The sequence below is a fragment of the Pygocentrus nattereri genome, chromosome 5 (genome assembly GCF_015220715.1).
Source record: "Pygocentrus nattereri isolate fPygNat1 chromosome 5, fPygNat1.pri, whole genome shotgun sequence".
Classification (NCBI taxonomy): Eukaryota; Metazoa; Chordata; class Actinopteri; order Characiformes; family Serrasalmidae; genus Pygocentrus; species Pygocentrus nattereri.
The window spans coordinates 23,701,094-23,719,532 of record NC_051215.1 but is presented as its reverse complement, the minus strand read 5'-3'; the positions used below and the strand labels follow the sequence as shown (position 1 = coordinate 23,719,532).

The 18,439-nt window shown below is 37.7% G+C and overlaps 1 protein-coding gene across 3 annotated transcripts in view; it reads left to right on the top strand.

Annotated features, from left to right (window-relative positions):
- Positions 1-10,280: 10,280 nt before the first annotated feature.
- Positions 10,281-18,439, top strand: part of hmgcll1 (3-hydroxymethyl-3-methylglutaryl-CoA lyase-like 1) — a 37,651-nt gene continuing 29,492 nt past the window's right edge. For 2 of the 3 annotated variants that reach the window (XM_017694046.2, XM_017694048.2), the window contains exons 1-5: positions 10,281-10,572; positions 12,399-12,476; positions 16,051-16,158; positions 17,376-17,471; positions 17,767-17,915. In XM_017694046.2, coding sequence (XP_017549535.1) covers positions 10,477-10,572; positions 12,399-12,476; positions 16,051-16,158; positions 17,376-17,471; positions 17,767-17,915 — 527 coding nt within the window. In that variant the 5' untranslated portion in view covers positions 10,281-10,476. The remainder of the gene's footprint in view (positions 10,573-12,398; positions 12,477-16,050; positions 16,159-17,375; positions 17,472-17,766; positions 17,916-18,439) is intronic. The other variant, XM_017694047.2, reaches the window with a different exon arrangement.

Sequence of the window (18,439 nt, the reverse complement as noted above, 5' to 3'; positions counted from 1 at the left end):
AAGACAAAGTAATCTCTAACACAGATGCTGTCTCTGAGGGAATCTTTGAAAATCTAGCACAGGCTTCTTGAAGGTTAGACTATCCGACTAATAAATCCACTAGTTGGTGCTGTGGGCAGCAGTTGGCTAGTTGAGCATAGTTCTTGAAATACAGCCATCGTAAAAACTGCAGTAAATGTGCCAGAGAACAGAGACCAGTTTTATCTGCTACACACAAGCAACAAACTACTTCATTACACTGGATGAAACCAACTGCACCACAACATAAGGCTGCACTACAGACTTCTAAGCCAGACCGGAAAGATTGCAGGAACCGTGTCACAGATGTACTCTTAGAAATAAAGGTACTAAACCGTCACTGGGGCAGTGCCCTTCTTGTCACTGGGTTGGGACCCCCAAGAGTCCATCTCAGTACCTTTAGTCAGGGAACATAACTGAATCATAATCCACTGAAATGGTATTTTCTAAGCTGTACTGACTCCACACACCCCGTCTCACCTCCAGGCTTTTATTCTACTGTTCTGTTTTAAAACATTCGGTTATGAAAAGGTACAAATACCAACTTTTCACCTGGAAAAACTGATTTAAGCTTCACAATTGGACCTTATCCCTCTATTGCACGGTGTTGCCATATGGCAAAAATTACTTTATCTCAGGTTTAATAAAAAGTAATAATATAAAATTTTATTTTATTTTACCTTGAATAAACAAATACCTTATGACATCACATGACTAGGAATTCTTATTATGATGTTATTGTTATTATGTTAATCTATTGTTATTACTATACATTCCAAATACCAAGTGAAATTCTATTTATTTCCAGTATTTGTAAGTACTCGTACATTTCACTTTGTATAAGTTGGATTTATTTGGTCTTGTTTTCAATAACAGGATGTTTGTGGAGAAAAATTATATTTTATGTTTTTTTTTATTATTATTTTATAGTGCATATGGTAACAATTTACTAATTACCCCACTTTAAGAAAAATATGCAACTATGCTCATAATGTAATGTAGGCAGTTACACACCTGTTAAAATGAGAAAAGTTGGTCCCACTTTATATTAAATATCCCTAATAACTGTGCAGTTATATGTGAACAACTTATGCAACAACAGTGTAACTACTAATGTTTTAGTCACTGTTACAGATGGATTACAGCAGTATACCTTATGTAATGTGTAGCAACCTCAGGTGTTATATAGGTACAGTGCAATTACAGAGTGTTAACTATAGGATGGCAAATAATGTGATGTGATTAGTTACCTTGTTACAACACAGTTATTCCACAGTAATAATGTAAAAGAAATGTAATATATAAAAAACTTCAGATCTCATGTATCAAAAAGATATGCTTGTGTAATTACAAGAGGGAAAATATACAAGTGTAATTACAAAGGCTGTACTGCTGTAATCCATCTGTAACATTGATTAAATCATCAGTAGTTACAGTTTTGTTAAATAGGCTATTTATAGCTATAGGGATGTGTAACTACACAGTTATTAGAGACACTTAATTTAAAATGGGTTATGTGAAAAAATAGCAGTTCACCCTGTTACACATGTGTAATAACAAGGGAAAACATGATGAGCCAACTATCAAGATACATTTGTGTAATTACATGAGTAAAAGCAGAATTTCACACCCACATTATATACGCTGTACAGCTGTATATATTCATCTGTAACAGTAAATACATCACCAGCAGTTACACTGTTGTTGCACATGTTGTTAATGTGTAAATACACTGTAATTAGAGACACTTAATATAAAGTGAGACCAGTTGATCAGCTATGGACGTAAATAGCCCAAATGTGACATTGTTTAAAGTATTACAACAGTAAATTTCTGCCTAGTTTCAAAAGGTCTTCATAGTGGTTCTGGCCATTAGTAAAAAATGTGCTGTACCTGTATTATGATACTTTTTCTTTGGATAACTGACACAATATAGTTTGGCTGTGTAATTATTATTTGGCTTATTATTATTGGCTGTATAATAATTAATTCTGCGCCAAATCAAAAACTCATGAAACCAAGCAACTGACTAGAGAAGCCCACAGCCAGCACTGCAGTCCTTAGAAGGCTCCCAGTAGATGTTGTGATCGAGGAGAATGAAATTCTTATGGCGCAATCAGACCTTGAATCTATTCATCCAGTTTCAGAGAGGGAGAATTGGAGTCGTATGGGAGGATGAAAATTGTTTTACTCTGGCTTGAGTTTTCTGTAGTTTCGCTCTATTTTCAGGATTTATCTGATGGCTTGAAAACGCTTTGATGCTCAGCTAAAACCTGCTCCCTATAAAGACTAGTTTTTTTTCCCACATCTGTTTCATCCTAAAGATGAAAAAGCACACAGTCACACTCTTCTATTGACATAATAGCCTGCATTAGACCAGTACTGCAAATCAAACATATAGTGGAGGTCTCATCAAACCTGTTGTTTATCATTTTAAATCAGGTTATCCATCCATCCATATATATATATATATCACTGCTGTCAGAACAAAGTTTTTGACATTGTTTTAAAAAGCCTGTTTCCCTGTAAATTTCAAGATAAATGAACCAAAATTATTTGTGGAAAAAGTCTGGTTCCACTGACTTACATTAAAAGTATATATATGTATGTATATATATATATAGCTGCTGTCGGAACAAAACCTCATATCTCCAAAATAGTAACTTTACAGGAGAAAGAAAAAACCAACTGTACTTCTAATGTAAGTCAGTGGAACCAGTTTTGGTTGGTCTATTTGTAATGAAATTTACATACAATGCAAGAGTAACAGACATTTTCAAATTAAGTCAAAAACTGAAAAATGGAAAAAATGGAGATTCAAGGTTTTGTTCTGACAGCAGCTATGTATATATATATATATATATATATATATATATATATATATATATATATATATATATATACATACACTACCGGTATACACCCCAAATTTTACATACACCCCAAATTTTCCAGTTTTTTATTGGAAACTATTCAGTTTAATGTCTCATTGCACTCTGAAATGAAAGCATAATACAAATAAACAATTGGAGTTAAAAAAGAAATCATGGAATCAATTCATAGACCAGAATGTATTCGGGTGAACCCCTGACCAACTAGGCGCATGCCAGAGTGTATTGCATGGCTCTGCAGAATGCGGTGACTGCCGATTTGGTTCAGGGTCCCTCTTACTCTGTAAGTCACCAACCCTGGATCCAGCAAAACAGCCCCAGACCATCACACTTTTTCCTCCATGTTTGACAGTTGATGTCACACACTGTGGAACCATTCTTTCACCTACTCGACGGCGTACAAAGATCCTGCATGATGAACTGAAGATTTCAATTTTTGATTCATCAGTCCATAATACCTTCTTCCCGTCTTCAGTAGTCCAATGGCGGTGCTTCATTTCAAGCTATTCATTGGTTTTGAACGACTTGAATTGCAATAAATAACTGGAAAAATTGGGGTGTTCTTAAACTTTTATATATATATATATATATATATATATATATATATATATATATATATATATATGTGTGTGTGTGTGTGTGTGTGTGTGTGTGTGTGTGTGTGTGTGTAAATAGCCATTTCTATTGGTCCAGACATGACATTTTGTCGGCTGAAATTGAACAATTATGCAAAAATAATAAATGGTCATAAAAGATCTTGCTCAATTAGTGATAATGTCTATCAAATGATTAAAAACATTAATTGTGACTACTTGCATTTGCTGAAATTAGAATCTAAACAGAGATTTTTTACCTTTTAAAACCAGTGTATTTTGTTGTAGTTATATTTTAATGAGTGCACAGTGTTGTGTTCACATTATAAATTATACTTCAAGCCCTGTTGGAGCTGGATTAGTTTGATCTGGGGAGGTGCTGTAATTGGAGTCATGACTTAAGAGATCTGTGATTTTAATCCAGTTTCGATTTGGGATCATTTGGGGAGTATTCAGATCCTTTAAGACCTTAAAATCCCAGGCTTATTACATAGTACGGGTTGTTTGAGTAATTACCTGGACTTCAGTGTAAACTGGCTGAGCTATTTGTACACCATAGAAGAGAGTAATAAAGCTCTGTGCCTACCTGTGGGCCCTGGCCATTTACAGAGTTCACCTGTATGACATTACATTACTGGACCCCCTTCTCATAAACCTAATACAGGGCTTAAGGTGTAATAATCAAATTACATCTATACAAATACAAATTTGCATAAAAATGGCATATTTAGGTTTGTTCCCTATATAAGAAAGCATGAAATTTAACTAGGGCACCCAAACCTTTGGCCACTCCTGGTCCTTAATGTTTTGCTGATTTGCTTAAGTATATATGTATCACTATCCAAACAATCTCCAAAAAATCCAAAAAACTTCATAAGATAGGACAAATTCCTTCTTTGTTTTACTTTACATATATATTGTTTGAACGTTTGGCCACCACTGGTCAAATTTAATGCCATGGTTGGTTTTTTTTAAGTGACAGAAGATGAACTATCCTTTAGAGAGAACACATTTCTGTACATTTCAGTTCTTATAGTTTATTTCTAAACGTTAAACAGCTGCCCCTTTATATTGGGTCAACATTTCTTAACCTCTTATTCTCCAGGTTAGATTTTAGTTTGTACATCTGAATTTTTGGTGACCAAATTATTCAGTAACTGCATGAAATAAATGTCAATTTTGATTTTATTTATTTATGTATTTATTTATTTATTTGAAAAGCTCCCCTCAAATGAACAGAACGTGTGTTTTATGATCCACACATAGTACTATATGCTTACAATTTACTGCTGAAAGCCAAAAACCTCAGATGCTCTTTGTATTATTTAATAAAAGTAATTTTTACAGGGCAGATCACTGAAGAGACGCCGTCTGTTTATAGTTTATAGCCCAGATTTGTAGAAAAAACAGGTCGACTTTCAGTAGAAAAAGTTCAACTTCTTTTATTATAGGGGTTTAAAATGACATCATCTATTTGGGAAAGAAGACAGTTACAGCCTCATATGATGCCCAGCTTCTGAATGTAGCTTATGAAATATGAAAGTTATGAAGAATATGACCAAGTGTGTTTTGGAACCACAGGTGGTCTCAAGGAGATGAAGAGGTTAAAGAACAGAGCAGTAGAAATGCTCCAAACTGATAGGAAAAAGATCTTTTCATACTTACGTATTACATGAAGTGATGTTATATATGTATAATGTGCTGCTTCAGTTGACTGTAGTATGGCCATATTTTTTGTAGCCTCTAGCACTTTTACAGCTGTGTCTTTCAGCATCATTAATGCCAACATAATGCTGTCCTTGTTAGCCAAAGTGTTCCCTTTATTTTGGCATCCACCAGTAGAACCCGTTCCCTCAAAGGCTGCTGGAACAGCACAGCACACTCTGTCGAGCGACGGCGACGACTGAAATCATGATTCACCTGACTACCATCAGTTCAACTACGGGGAATAGCTGTGTATACATATCTTACAAATTAAGTTCACAGAGGCAGAGGTTAATTCACAGGGGCTGCTTGTCACAAACTCGGCAGGGTTTGTTTGTATGCAGTGCTAACAAAACATGAGGCTGACTGCAGAGGAACCTTAGCCAGCTTCTGAGAGCAGAGCTAATGCTTTAAGTCCCCGACTGATTTATCTCATTAAACTGGCCTTTATTTAGCACTTGATCCGATGATCCGAATCCTAAAATTTGGTCCTGAAATGCTTGTGAGCGCATCTGGAATGCCAAAAGGACTTCAGATCTACACAAAAGAAACACCCCCACCCCGCTCACCTGTGCTGTGTTGTGTAACATTACCTAGGCTGGCCCGAAGGCGAAGCTCGCCTCTTTGAAGTAAGCCTCAACAGCTGGTATTTGTCAAGACGAATGTCCGTGTTTTGTCCTTTTTAGCTGCCGAGCATTTAAGGAAAGGAAATGCTAAATGGCTGGGTAGGGACCCAAATCCGATGCAGTGAGCTCCTCCAGCTGGGGACAATTCTGAATCATATTTCCCACTGCAGAACGCTCCTGCTTAGCGTTGCACTTGATCACAGAGCAGAAACAACACTTTAAAAATACACGGGTGAACTCTGAGTAAGAACAAAGCTGAACTAGGCAACAACAACATACAGCTTAGGGCATTGTTATTTATGATAATGAAAGACATTAAAATTAACCCCCTAAACTGATTCAATTCCTCACTCTCATAGCCACAGAACTTGCATTGTACTTTCCTAGTAGTTACTGAATAAGAAGGGTTTTAGCTCTGTGTCTCATTTAAGCAAACAATAACTTCTTTTTCCTCAGTTACCCCACTAGCTGGGACTGATTATTCAGATGATTGTATAAACAGCACACTTCAATTTCTTATACTGGAGTGAAGTCTAGAAATCTGATTAAGAATTCTGATAAAAAGGCTGGATTTTAGCTCAGTAATCAGATTTCTCAGTGATGTAAACTCTTAATCGGATTTCTTTCGGGTTTCTCAGTCTTGTGTGGAAAAGACCGCAGTACCGAAAATAAGCGAGTAGTGTCGTCACGAGGAAACAACTAAATGCTCAACGAATTGAAGGATTTAAATATTCTTCATCTTCTAGATGATGTTTGTTGATATTTTCAGGTAAAGTGACTCAGTGTTTTATAAAAAAGCTGTGGCGTGAAGTTTGAGTTTTATATTATGTGTACATCACGTCTTCTGTGAGTTCATTGGCTGGTTGAAAAAGCAGAAATCTGATTACTGTCTGATTCATGTAGACCCAGAGTTTCCCCATTATTTCATTATTCAAGTGCATGTAAAAGAGCATCTTTTTCTGCAGATTTTCTTCAATTACTGGATTATTAATTGCACATAAACACACTTAGTGATTATAAAATCCAGGATGGGAAACTGAATTCAAGTTGCAGTAGTAACAAAGTAAATGTAATGTGTTACACTCTCAGAAAGGTACTAAACTGTCACTGAGGCAGTGACCCTCTTGTCATTGTGGTGGTACCCTCAGGGGTACATCCCAGTACCTTTAGTCAGGGAACATAACTGACCCATAATCCACTAAAATGATATTTTCTAAGCTGTAATGGCTCCACACATCCCGTCTGGCCTCCAGGCTTTTTATTTTAATGTTCTGATTTAAAACATTTGGTCATGAAAAGGTACGAATATCTACTTTTCCACTAGGAAAAACTCATGTAAGGTACACCATTGGACCTTAAAACCACCTTTGTACCTTTGAAGGTACACTTACGTTGTTTGTACCTTGATGAATGAATCATGTACCTGCATAGTACATTTATTTCTAACAGTGTACTGTGCTTAAGTAGTTTTTTCGTGTATCTTGTACTGAAATTTTGTCATGGTTGGCTCCTCCCACTACTCCATGTGCTCCTTTGTTTTGATCTTCCATGTGCATTTGTTTTGGTTTTCTAGTCCTGCCCCTTGTTTGGTTACTCCTCCCCTGATTGTCTCCACCTGTTTTCCGCCTGTCCCTCATTATCCCTGTTGTATTTAAGCCCTGTGTTTGCACTTGGTCTTTGCTAGTCTTTGTCCTTGTCCGGTTTGGATCTTTGTTTGTAGTTTGAATTGTCGTTTGACACATTTTGATTTGTTTGCTGTGTTTCTCTTGGTTCTTAGTTATGTCTGTCCACCCTCAACTCTGTGTTGGGTCTATGACCCTGTACCGTTTGGACTAAGACCCTGGATTTGCCCTTAATAAATCTCACTTATCTCAGCACGTGCGTCCGCCTCCTCGCTCCATGTTACAAGTTTTTCCATTTTGGGCAACTTTTTACTTTCACTCCACTACATTTCAAAGTCTAATATCTGACTTTTTCCTCCACTACATTTTGAGAAATCTGTCATTCCTTTTGGTTTCTGTGTGTATCAAAACGAAAGAAGCGCAAAGCAAGAACACCAATCAGGGCACAGCGGTCAATTTGTTTTGAGCTTGTTTTGACCTGTTGGTCATACCGACCCAGTGCAGCACACGATTCAATGTCAGCGCAGCAGTGTAAGATTTTGGGAGAGTCTATTCAACATAAACGATGAACTAACCTAACTTTGTGTAAATAGAGCACAATATAGAAATATGTCCACATATGCAGTCGTGACTGACGCGGCTTTTTTCTGAATTTATACAAACACCATTTCATTTTATAGTAAATTAGTTTGGGCTGGTTTATGTTTATGAACAGAGACCTACAGATCAATATAGTAAAGGAAACTCATTTATGATCCTGAGTTTAAAGCCAGTTTTTATTCAACTTAAACTTGGAACTAAGTTGTAAATAAATCTTAAACTGAAACTTTGCTTGTGTGTAAAAAGTGATTTCAGAGCCACTCGGTTCTCCCTGATGGAAACTGTTTACCTTCAGTGTTTTGTGCTTATGATCATTTTAATAGACGTCAGCGTCACTAATTAATGACCTTCTATTAAAAGACTGGTTTACCAAGAGAGACACTGGAGGATTTTCACCTAAAATGAGTTCATGAAGCGAGTCTTGTTATAAAAATGATAACAGGACATCAGAGCCATAATTAATCTTTTAGAACTTTTACTGTCGATACTTAAGTACATTTGAAGACAAATACTTTAGTACTTTTACTCAAGTGGAGGTCTAAAGGGAGGAACTTCTACTACTGGAGTAATATTTTACCTTGGGTGTCTCTACTTTAACTCTAGTACATGATTTGTGTACTTCATCCACCACTGTGGATTTTAATGCCTCTGGCTTGCATCACAAGGAGCCTATGAAGTTGCTCTTTCCCGTGCCCATAAGTATTTAATACACAGTAAAAATTGTAATTTTATTTTTAATTTTAAAACATAGCTGCAAAACAATTTCAACTCAGATTTTGGCCTTTGTTTTTGAAAAATATAGTTTTATTTAGTGCAGCATTTCCATGTTTCACTATGTAATTAAATTAAATGTTACATTATTTGTGACAGACCTAAAATGTTGAACTAAATAAATATCATACAATAAATTAACATAACAGTGGTCTACATTTGAACAATAGATGTTCAAATAACTTAAGTCAGATACAGCATGTTATTTTTTAGAGTACATAACATTAATTTTTACATTTTAAACCTCTTCATTAAAGACATCCACAGTAGTTCAGGGATTACCAAATGAAGCGTTGAACCTGCAGCATCAGGAGGTCATGCGCTTGAACCCAGTAATGCCATAGCCACCCATAAGTGGGAGCCCAAGAGTGTGTGATTGCTGATGAATGGATTGTTCAGATTGTTCATCAGCTAATGAAGAAACTGAGAAACAATATTCTGGATTGTTTACCAAGCTGAGGTGTAGAACTTTTGTCTAAACAAAGAAGTTTGAGTTGGGTAAACTCTAGTGTCCTCATGTTGCATTAACTTAAGAAAGGCTGTGTGATCAGTTACCTCATAAGTTTAAGTTGAGTTGACTTTTTGAGGTTGACGTTGTCCCTGGTAATCAAGGTGTTACAGATGCAGTAAATTGAAGTATCTTTGCATTCTTTAGGGTGCTTACGTGGTACTCTCATAACTACAGATGACAATTTCCAAATAGTTACTGAATAATAAATCTTATGACTAGCAATTTAATGATAGCTTTCTGGTGGAAACAGAGGCCTTAACATTAATTACATTCAATTACTTACTTATATTCATACTTACTTGTATTGCTGTAATATTGTTACTAATTTTATAATTTGCATTCTATTCTTTCTGTCTTTTGTTGTGCGCACTGTTTATGTTCTTTTTCTCTTGTAATCCAGAACAATGACAATGTCTCACTCCAGAAATTCAGCTGCATTCCTGAGGCTGGTTCTCACAGAGCACACACTGACATCTTATTGAGGAGAAGCTCAGCACAAGGGCTTCCTTAAACCCTTCTATTGTTAACACCTGGACTTGGAAGAATGGCCCTTTCACAAGTAAATTGTGGCCTGGCCTTACAGAGAGATTTTATAACACAGCGCAGTTGACATTGGCAGCTGTGGCACAGCCCAGCTATGGAAAACCTGCAGGCCTCCTCAATTCGCAGGAGATCAATCAAGGCAGCGTGTTTCCCCGAAGCTGTAGATTTCCACTGAGGAGGGAGGTGAGGGGCTGTAAAATAAGCCACTTGTGGTTTTGGGGTTCTTTTTTTTTTGAGACTGAAGAATCCCAAAAGGTCCCCGAGCTTCCCGAGTACACAGAGATCCCTGCAAAACTGTCAGCTCCATGCCGAGAAAAGTGCAAAGTCTAAAGCCTTTAAGTGGCTGCCACTCCCCTCCCCTCCCCTTCTTTCTCTGCTTCTCCATTCTCCGCACTGCCAGGGATGCAGGGATGCTGTTACCATAGTAACTGCTGAGTCATTCACTCCATGTCTGCCTGTCATGGAGCTTTGATGTACCTCCCTGGACAGATCCCTGTGCTACTTGCCACAGGAGCCTGCGCATGAGGACTTGCATCGCCACAGGTGGCCGAGCATCTTTGGAGGGGGGCGTGCTAGCTAGCTTAGTGAGCTAGCCTAATGGGTAACGCGCCCATCGCGGTGAAGCATTGCCTGAACTATGGGGCTCTCATGGGGGATTCTCCCTGGATGCCATGGCTACTGCAGGAAAAGAAGGTGGGAGTTTGCTTCTGTGCATGATTTACACAGACAGGGATGGGAGGTGAGGGGCAAGACTGTGGTTGTAGGAGCTCTAGTTATCTTTCAGAATTAGACCACTAATGCATGTGTAGTATGACTAGAGCTGGGTTGATTTTATCAGGCAAGGCTTTATCAATTTGTGTGATCTGATTCACTGTATAAGATAAACTACACTATATTGCCAAAAGTATTAGCTCGTCTGCCTTCACACACACACGAACTTGAGTGAGATCCCATTCTTAATCCATAGGGTTTAATATGATGTCGGCCCACCCTTTGCAGCTATTCCAGCTTCAACTCTTCTGGGAAGGCTTTCCACAACCTTTAGGTGTGTTATAAAATAAATGATAAAACATATGAAATGTTCACCACAAGGTTGAATTTGACTTTTTCATTCACCAGCTTCGCGTTGGAATTTTTTGTTCCACCTTAAAAGGTGCAGCAGTGAGGTGCTGGTGAAATGAAAAATTCCAAAGTGAAGGTGGCGAATAAAACTTCACTTTTGTAACTTCACATTCACCATCATTTTGCTGTTTTTTCTGTAAATTTTGTTCAGCTCAGTCACTTTGGTTTCTGTTTGGTGTCTGAATTCAATTCGATCTAGTCATTGTTTTATTTGACTGAACTAGTTTTACTGCTGAGCTAGTTTTATTTTAAACCTGTGCATTTAATGTTCTCCAAAAATAATAATATTGACTTGAGACTTGAATTGAGACTCGACCACCTTAACCTGGGGCTTGACTCAGGACTTGAGTGTGAAGACTTGAGACTTGCTTGTTACTTGCAACTTAATGACAAGTTCCCACCTTTGAACATTAGAGTAACATAAAAGCAGTTCTGGTTACTTTCACTTTCCTTAAGGTTTTCTTGTATCCATCTGTGATCACAGAGTAATCTGTAAAACCTCCACCTGCTATGCTGCTAATGTTTTACTACAGTTCCCTGAAAATTAGTCACATTATACAAATTTACAACTGAATTTTCAAAAAAGTGAAAGCAGATTTTGTATAAAACTGTATTGACAGTTCATCAGTTTCCTGTTGGCTTCTATTACAAGTGCCGTTCGATGAAATGAGTTTGTAAATTCGGGGAAACACATTGAAATTACTGTCTGTGGTTAATCAGCCATATGGTACTGATGCAGCAGATGGAGATTAGATTGAAAAACGCTGGAGAATGCCTTTAAGACCAGCATTTTTAATGGGAAACAAGGGGCACTTCAGTCAGGGGAAAGGGTTCTCCTCCGCATGCTTTGGGTTTATTCTCTCATAAAGAGATTGTGGAGAATGGGAGCACCATACGTCTTCCCTTCCTAATGACTGTTCTACTCTTCTTTCTAAAATAGTTATTTATTTTTATTATAGAACTTGCTTATCTTTAACAGTGACCCGGCTGGCCAGGAAGTGAGAGCATAGATAAGAGCAGGGATGCCATGTTGCAGCACCTCTGGAGCAACTTGAGGTTAAGTGCCTCAGCCACTGAGAGCAGCTTTCCTAAGAGTTGAACTGAGTTTTTATTGCTGCTCCAATACTGGCCGTGCACTGTCTCATTGCCTTCCACAATAGCAGTCCCAGATCTCTGAAATTAAACTTGAGTTTTACTGTTAACAGGAAGGAAATTGTATATCATAAATGGCCTGGCAATGAGCTGCGGACCTGGATCTTTTGCCTCAAAGCATAAAGTCATACGCATCATTTGCGAGGAAACACAGCACAGAAGATGTCTTAAGCTGCCTGTCAGTTTTTCCAAAACGCATTGTGGAATGGCCATGTGCTGCGCCCTCATTGTTATTCAATTTGCAGGGGCCTGACATACACAAGTTTCCAGACTTTGTCAAAATTGTGGAGGTCGGGCCAAGAGATGGACTTCAGAACGAGAAGGTAGGGGTTTCCCCCCCCCAAAAAAAAAACACCTGCAAAAAATGACAAATGGACTCACAGAGTGAAAACAGTTTGAATGTAGGCAATAAATCATCTTCCTTCACAGAGGACATTTCGTTATTTACCACCTGCTCTCAACTTATTTCTAGATTTCTTCTAAAACTGAACGAGTGAAAGCAGTCAGAATTTTACCACATACTCTTTTTACTAACCACTAAATATTTGTAGTGATGCTAATGAAGAAAGCATGTGTAAAAGCAACCACGGCTCATTCTAAAAGACTGAAATTGCTCCAGAACATGAGGTCACTGATTAGTACTATGGTCATTGCTTTCACTGCAACATGTTATGTACTAAAGCTATGCTTTGTTTCTGCTATGTGATTGTATGAGATGTTGTGTAATGCAGGTTTTTTAGTAACAAGTCCAATACAAGACCAAGACTTGGGTCGTACAGACTGAAAACAGTTTGAATGGAGGCAATAAATCATCCTCCTTCACAAAGTACTTTTCGTTATTCGCCCCCTTTTCACTTCATCTTCTTCATTTTTACCTATTTCTAGATATTGGATAGTGAACTTTAGAGCTGAGGCTGAGTCAAGACTGAGATTTTGTAGTTATCAAGTCCAAATCTAGATGGAGAATTTGTAGCAGTCAAGTTTGATTTCAGACTGAGATTTTGTAGTAGTGTGGTACGATTTAAGTCAGAGAATTTAGTAGTAGTCTGATCTGACTTAAGACAGATTTTTGAGCAGTCAAGTCAGATTTAAGACTGAAATTTTGTAGTAGTTGAGTCTGATGTAAGACTAAGGCCCAGTCACATTTCTTATTTTACCCCTATCCCTTGTTATCGAGTGTAACCCTCCCCCTTGAAACTGAGTTACAAGGGGTAGTGGTTGAAATCTTGCCCCTATAAAATGGAACAAGCCTTCAAGAACCGGATATGATGATAGGCGTATGATGCCCTAAATGTATTTAAGCAGTGAGGAGCTGAACTTTCCCCTCCTCTGCTCTCGCTGCAGACTGGCAGGGTTGCCTACAGAGCAGCGTTAGTAGCTGTTAATGAAGTAATGTAGTGTTTTTGTCTGAAAAATCTCAGTTTGAACAGTGAAATAGCCCTAACACTTCACCCTAACCCTCTACCTCAACAACAAGAGGGAGGCAACCCAACCCCTAGATGTGAACATGCAAAACAGAGGGGTAAGGCTAAGTGTGAAGGGCAAGGGGTGAAATGGGACTGGGCCTAAGATTTTGTAGCAGTCGAGTCTGATTTAGGACTGAGATTTTGAAACAGTCGAGTCTGATTTAGGACTGAGATTTTATAACAGTCAAGTCTGATTTAGGACTGAGATTTTATAGCAGTCGAGTCTGATTTAAGACTGAGATTTTATAGCAGTCAAGACTGATTTAGGACTGAGATTTTATAGCAGTCAAGTCTGATTTAGGACTGAGATTTTATAGCAGTCAAGACTGATTTAGGACTGAGATTTTATAGCAGTCAAGTCTGATTTAGGACTGAGATTTTATAACAGTCAAGTCTGATTTAGGACTGAGATTTTATAGCAGTCAAGTCTGATTTAGGACTGAGATTTTATAGCAGTCAAGTCTGATTTAGGACTGAGATTTTATAGCAGTCAAGTCTGATTTAGGACTGAGATTTTATAGCAGTCGAGTCTGATTTAGGACTGAGATTTTATAACAGTCAAGTCTGATTTAGGACTGAGATTTTGCAATAGTTGAATCTGATTTAAGACCACACTTTGTGGTAGTTGGATCCAAGTCCAGCTGGAGATTGTGTAGCAGTCAAGCTCAATCCTAGGTCAGGACCATAAAAAAAGATTTGTTGGAGGGGTTTGGAGTTTGGGTTTGGTTATTACAAAATGTTTGGAGGGGTTAAATCATGTTCATGGCAGACAGCTACATGTAGCTAATGAAGTAATGTAGTTTTTTTGTCTGAAAAATCTCAGTTTGAACAGTGAAATAGCCCTAACACTTCACCCTAACCCTCTACCTCAACAACAAGAGGGAGGCAACCCAACCCCTAGATGTGAACATGCAAAACAGAGGGGTAAGGCTAAGTGTGAAGGGCAAGGGGTGAAATGGGACTGGGCCTAAGATTTTGTAGCAGTCGAGTCTGATTTAGGACTGAGATTTTGAAACAGTCGAGTCTGATTTAGGACTGAGATTTTATAACAGTCAAGTCTGATTTAGGACTGAGATTTTATAGCAGTCAAGTCTGATTTAAGACTGAGATTTTATAGCAGTCAAGACTGATTTAGGACTGAGATTTTATAGCAGTCAAGTCTGATTTAGGACTGAGATTTTATAACAGTCAAGTCTGATTTAGGACTGAGATTTTATAGCAGTCAAGACTGATGTAGGACTGAGATTTTATAGCAGTCAAGTCTGATTTAGGACTGAGATTTTATAGCAGTCAAGTCTGATTTAGGACTGAGATTTTATAGAAGTCGAGTCTGATTTAAGACTGATATTTTGCAATAGTTGAATCTGATTTAAGACCACACTTTGTGGTAGTTGGATCCGAGTCCATCTGGAGATTGTGTAGCAGTCAAGCTCAATCCTAGGTCAGGACCATAAAAAAAGATTTGTTGGAGGGGTTTGGAGTTTGGAGTTTGGGTTTGGTTATTACAAAATGTTTGGAGGGGTTAAATCATGTTCATGGCAGACAGCTACATGTAGGGCGCTGTAGGGCAAAAAAGTCCTTACCTCAGATTTACCACTATTGTACCATCATCAACATTCCATATAAGAACAGAAGACTCTGGGTGTAGGTTCACTGGTGGTTCTGGATAGTAAATAAAATGACTATATTTGTATTGTAGTCATGGTGACCCTGGCTCCTATCACCACCACTGTAAAGACATCTATGTATTTTTCTACAATTTAAAATTTCTTATCATACCACTCTGCATGCCTTTACATCTTAACCCCTGAATTATATGAAGACACTGATAAGTCAGTGAAATTCCTCTTTAAAATGCAGGTCATAGTAAAAGCTACATCTGCTTTTGCATGCGCTACTAAAATTGTAGCACCAAGAAATTCTTATAATATTTAGCAAAAATTAGTCTATATGTATTGTTTGGGCAGCTGGTCCTAACATTTTTCTTCTTGCATTCTTAGCATTTGGTTTTCTCAAACAAGTGCATTCGTTCCAAGCACCAGCCTTGCCCAGACACATGGTTCACATTTTCCCTTCACCTATTGTATTGCTAAAGCGAACACAAACCGGCCCTGAAATATCTCGGAAACATGACATGGTACAACCATATGGCTCACATGTTATGTATTTAGCACGAGTCAGTCACGTCTTTATTGTTGCCATATTCACATATGCTGTAACTCTGGACTTGATGACAGAGTTAGAGTTCCCTGAGTTATGGCATACTGTGATACCACGAGCGTTATTTAAAAAAATGACTGAGTGCTGCAGGTGAATGTAGTAAATCAGAACCCCTCACAATCAGAAACCATCTGAGCTTCATTGCGTAGCGTACGCAGCCAAATCTCAGAACCGCCATTTCATTGTGTTTTTTCTCCCCCCTCCTCCTCAGGAAATGGTGCCGACAGAGGTCAAAATCCAGCTAATAGACATGCTCTCCCAGACGGGCTTGTCTGTGATCGAGGCCACTAGCTTTGTGTCCTCAAAGTGGGTCGCTCAGGTAATGACTCTGCATTGTGAACTGACTGAGAGCACTGACTGATTTACTGTGGAACTCATTGTTCTGCCGAAGACAACCTGCTCTCTGACTATTTCAGCTATGTCTGGAAAACCTACATAGGTTGCTTTGCTAGAAGACTAGATTTCTAGCATAGCTATTTACCAACAACAAGTAAAAAAAAGTTAAAATATATAGTAAAAGGTCATACTTTCTATCTATCTATCTTTCTATCTATCTATCTATCTATCTATCTATCTATCTATCTATCTATCTATCTATCTATCTATCTATCTATCTCCTGGTAAAGTAAAATTTTGTTTATTTAATAAGCGAAAGTAAATTAACAGATTTCCACAGTGAACACATTTTAAAATGCCATTTTCTGTTAATTTTACTATATAATTTTTTACATGTTGCAAAAATAAAAAAAAGAAAATGAATAAAATGCATTGTAACTTTTGCACATTTTATGTTTCTTGTTTTCCAGTACACTCTTAAAAATTACAAAAAGTACACTATTGCTGGAACAAAACCTTGTATCTCCAAACTGGTAACTTTACAGGAGAAGGAAGAAACATACTTTACATTTAATGTTTTTAATGTAAGTCAATGGAACCAGATTTTTTTCCAAGTCATTTGGGGCTGTTTCTTTTGGTCGAATCATCATGAAATTTGCTCACTGTGTAAAGAGTAAAAGGCATTTTCAAATTCTGTCAAAAACTGGAAAACGTAAAAAAAAATGGAGATATGAGGTTTTCTTCAGAAAAAAGTGATGTACATATATAGATAATGCATGTGTATAGCTGTATATTGCTAGATGTATACATAAATGTACATATATACTATATACGCACACACTCACACACACACACACACACACACACACACACACACACACACACACACACACACACACACACACCTCTGGTCAAATTACGTTTTGTTCATTTTTTGTTCATTTTTAAGTGAAAGAAAGTTAAGAAAAAAACTCACAGAGAACACATTTTAAAAATGATTGTTTTACGGTTTCACAATTTTTAGCAAACTGAATAAATAAATAAATAAATAAATAAATAAAATGTGCCATAACTTTTGCAAAGGTTGCTTTGTGTTTGCTTTTTTTATCTATCTATCTCTCTATCTATCTATCTATCTATCTATCTATCTATCTATCTATCTATCTATCTATCTATCTATCTATGTTTGTTTGTGGTCAGATGGCAGACCACACTGAAGTGCTGAGAGGGATTAACAAGTTGCCTCATGTCAGATACCCGGTCCTGACGCCCAACCTGCAAGGCTTCCAGGCAGCCGTGAGTAAATGTTTACACCATTTACATTTATTTACAAGTGACATTTGCGATTTGTTCGCTGTGCCAGGTCACCAAAGCTCGATGCTTCTCCTTCAATAAACTACTTGGGCCTGCGCACCCTGTGTCTGCACATCTGGATTAAATAACAGTTTGCATAACGCTGTGCGTTGTCCATCTTTAACACATATTTATAAATGTTTATCCCATCTCTCTTAATTGCTTAGCTGGTTAATCGAAGCGTGTGTCCCAGTCCTGTGTGTGCTGTCAGCTACAGGAGTGTTTCCTCTTTCTAAAGGTCGAAGCAGGCGCGAGCGAAGTGGCTGTGTTTGGTTCTGCTTCTGAAACGTTCAGTAAGAGGAACATCAATTGCTCCATTGAGGAGAGCATGCGGAGGTTTGAGCAGGTCATCACCGCGGCCAAACAGGCAGGCATACCTGTGCGGGGGTGAGTATCCTTCAGATGACCATATAGGCCCATGTTCAGACATCCTTCCATAACAAGTTGAAGTATTTACTCAAACACTAAAACATGCACAATAAAGCACATTACAGGCTTCAGATGTCAGAGTTTAAACTAGTGCTGCTATCTGTGTTTTACCCAATGTGGGAAAGTTAATGTACACCACCGTTAGCTTAGCACTAACTTATCACTGCTTATGATTCATTATAACAACAATTCATAATGTATAACTATAGCATAACTATAAAGTGTAATTCATTTTTATAAATAATTATAACCATGTTTATGGTGCCTTATGAATGCATGTCTTTATACATGCTTACAAATATGACATTCATAGATAGTGTTATTGCTTACTGTTCAACATTGTCTTCTTATTTCTGTTATTATTATGCTATTTCAATGCCATTTTCGCTGATCTCAGTTTCTGAGCCAGAAACATGAAACTTTGGAGTATTGTAGAGCCTCTGCAGCAGTAAAGTGTGAAATAGTGTGTTTATGCTTTTAGG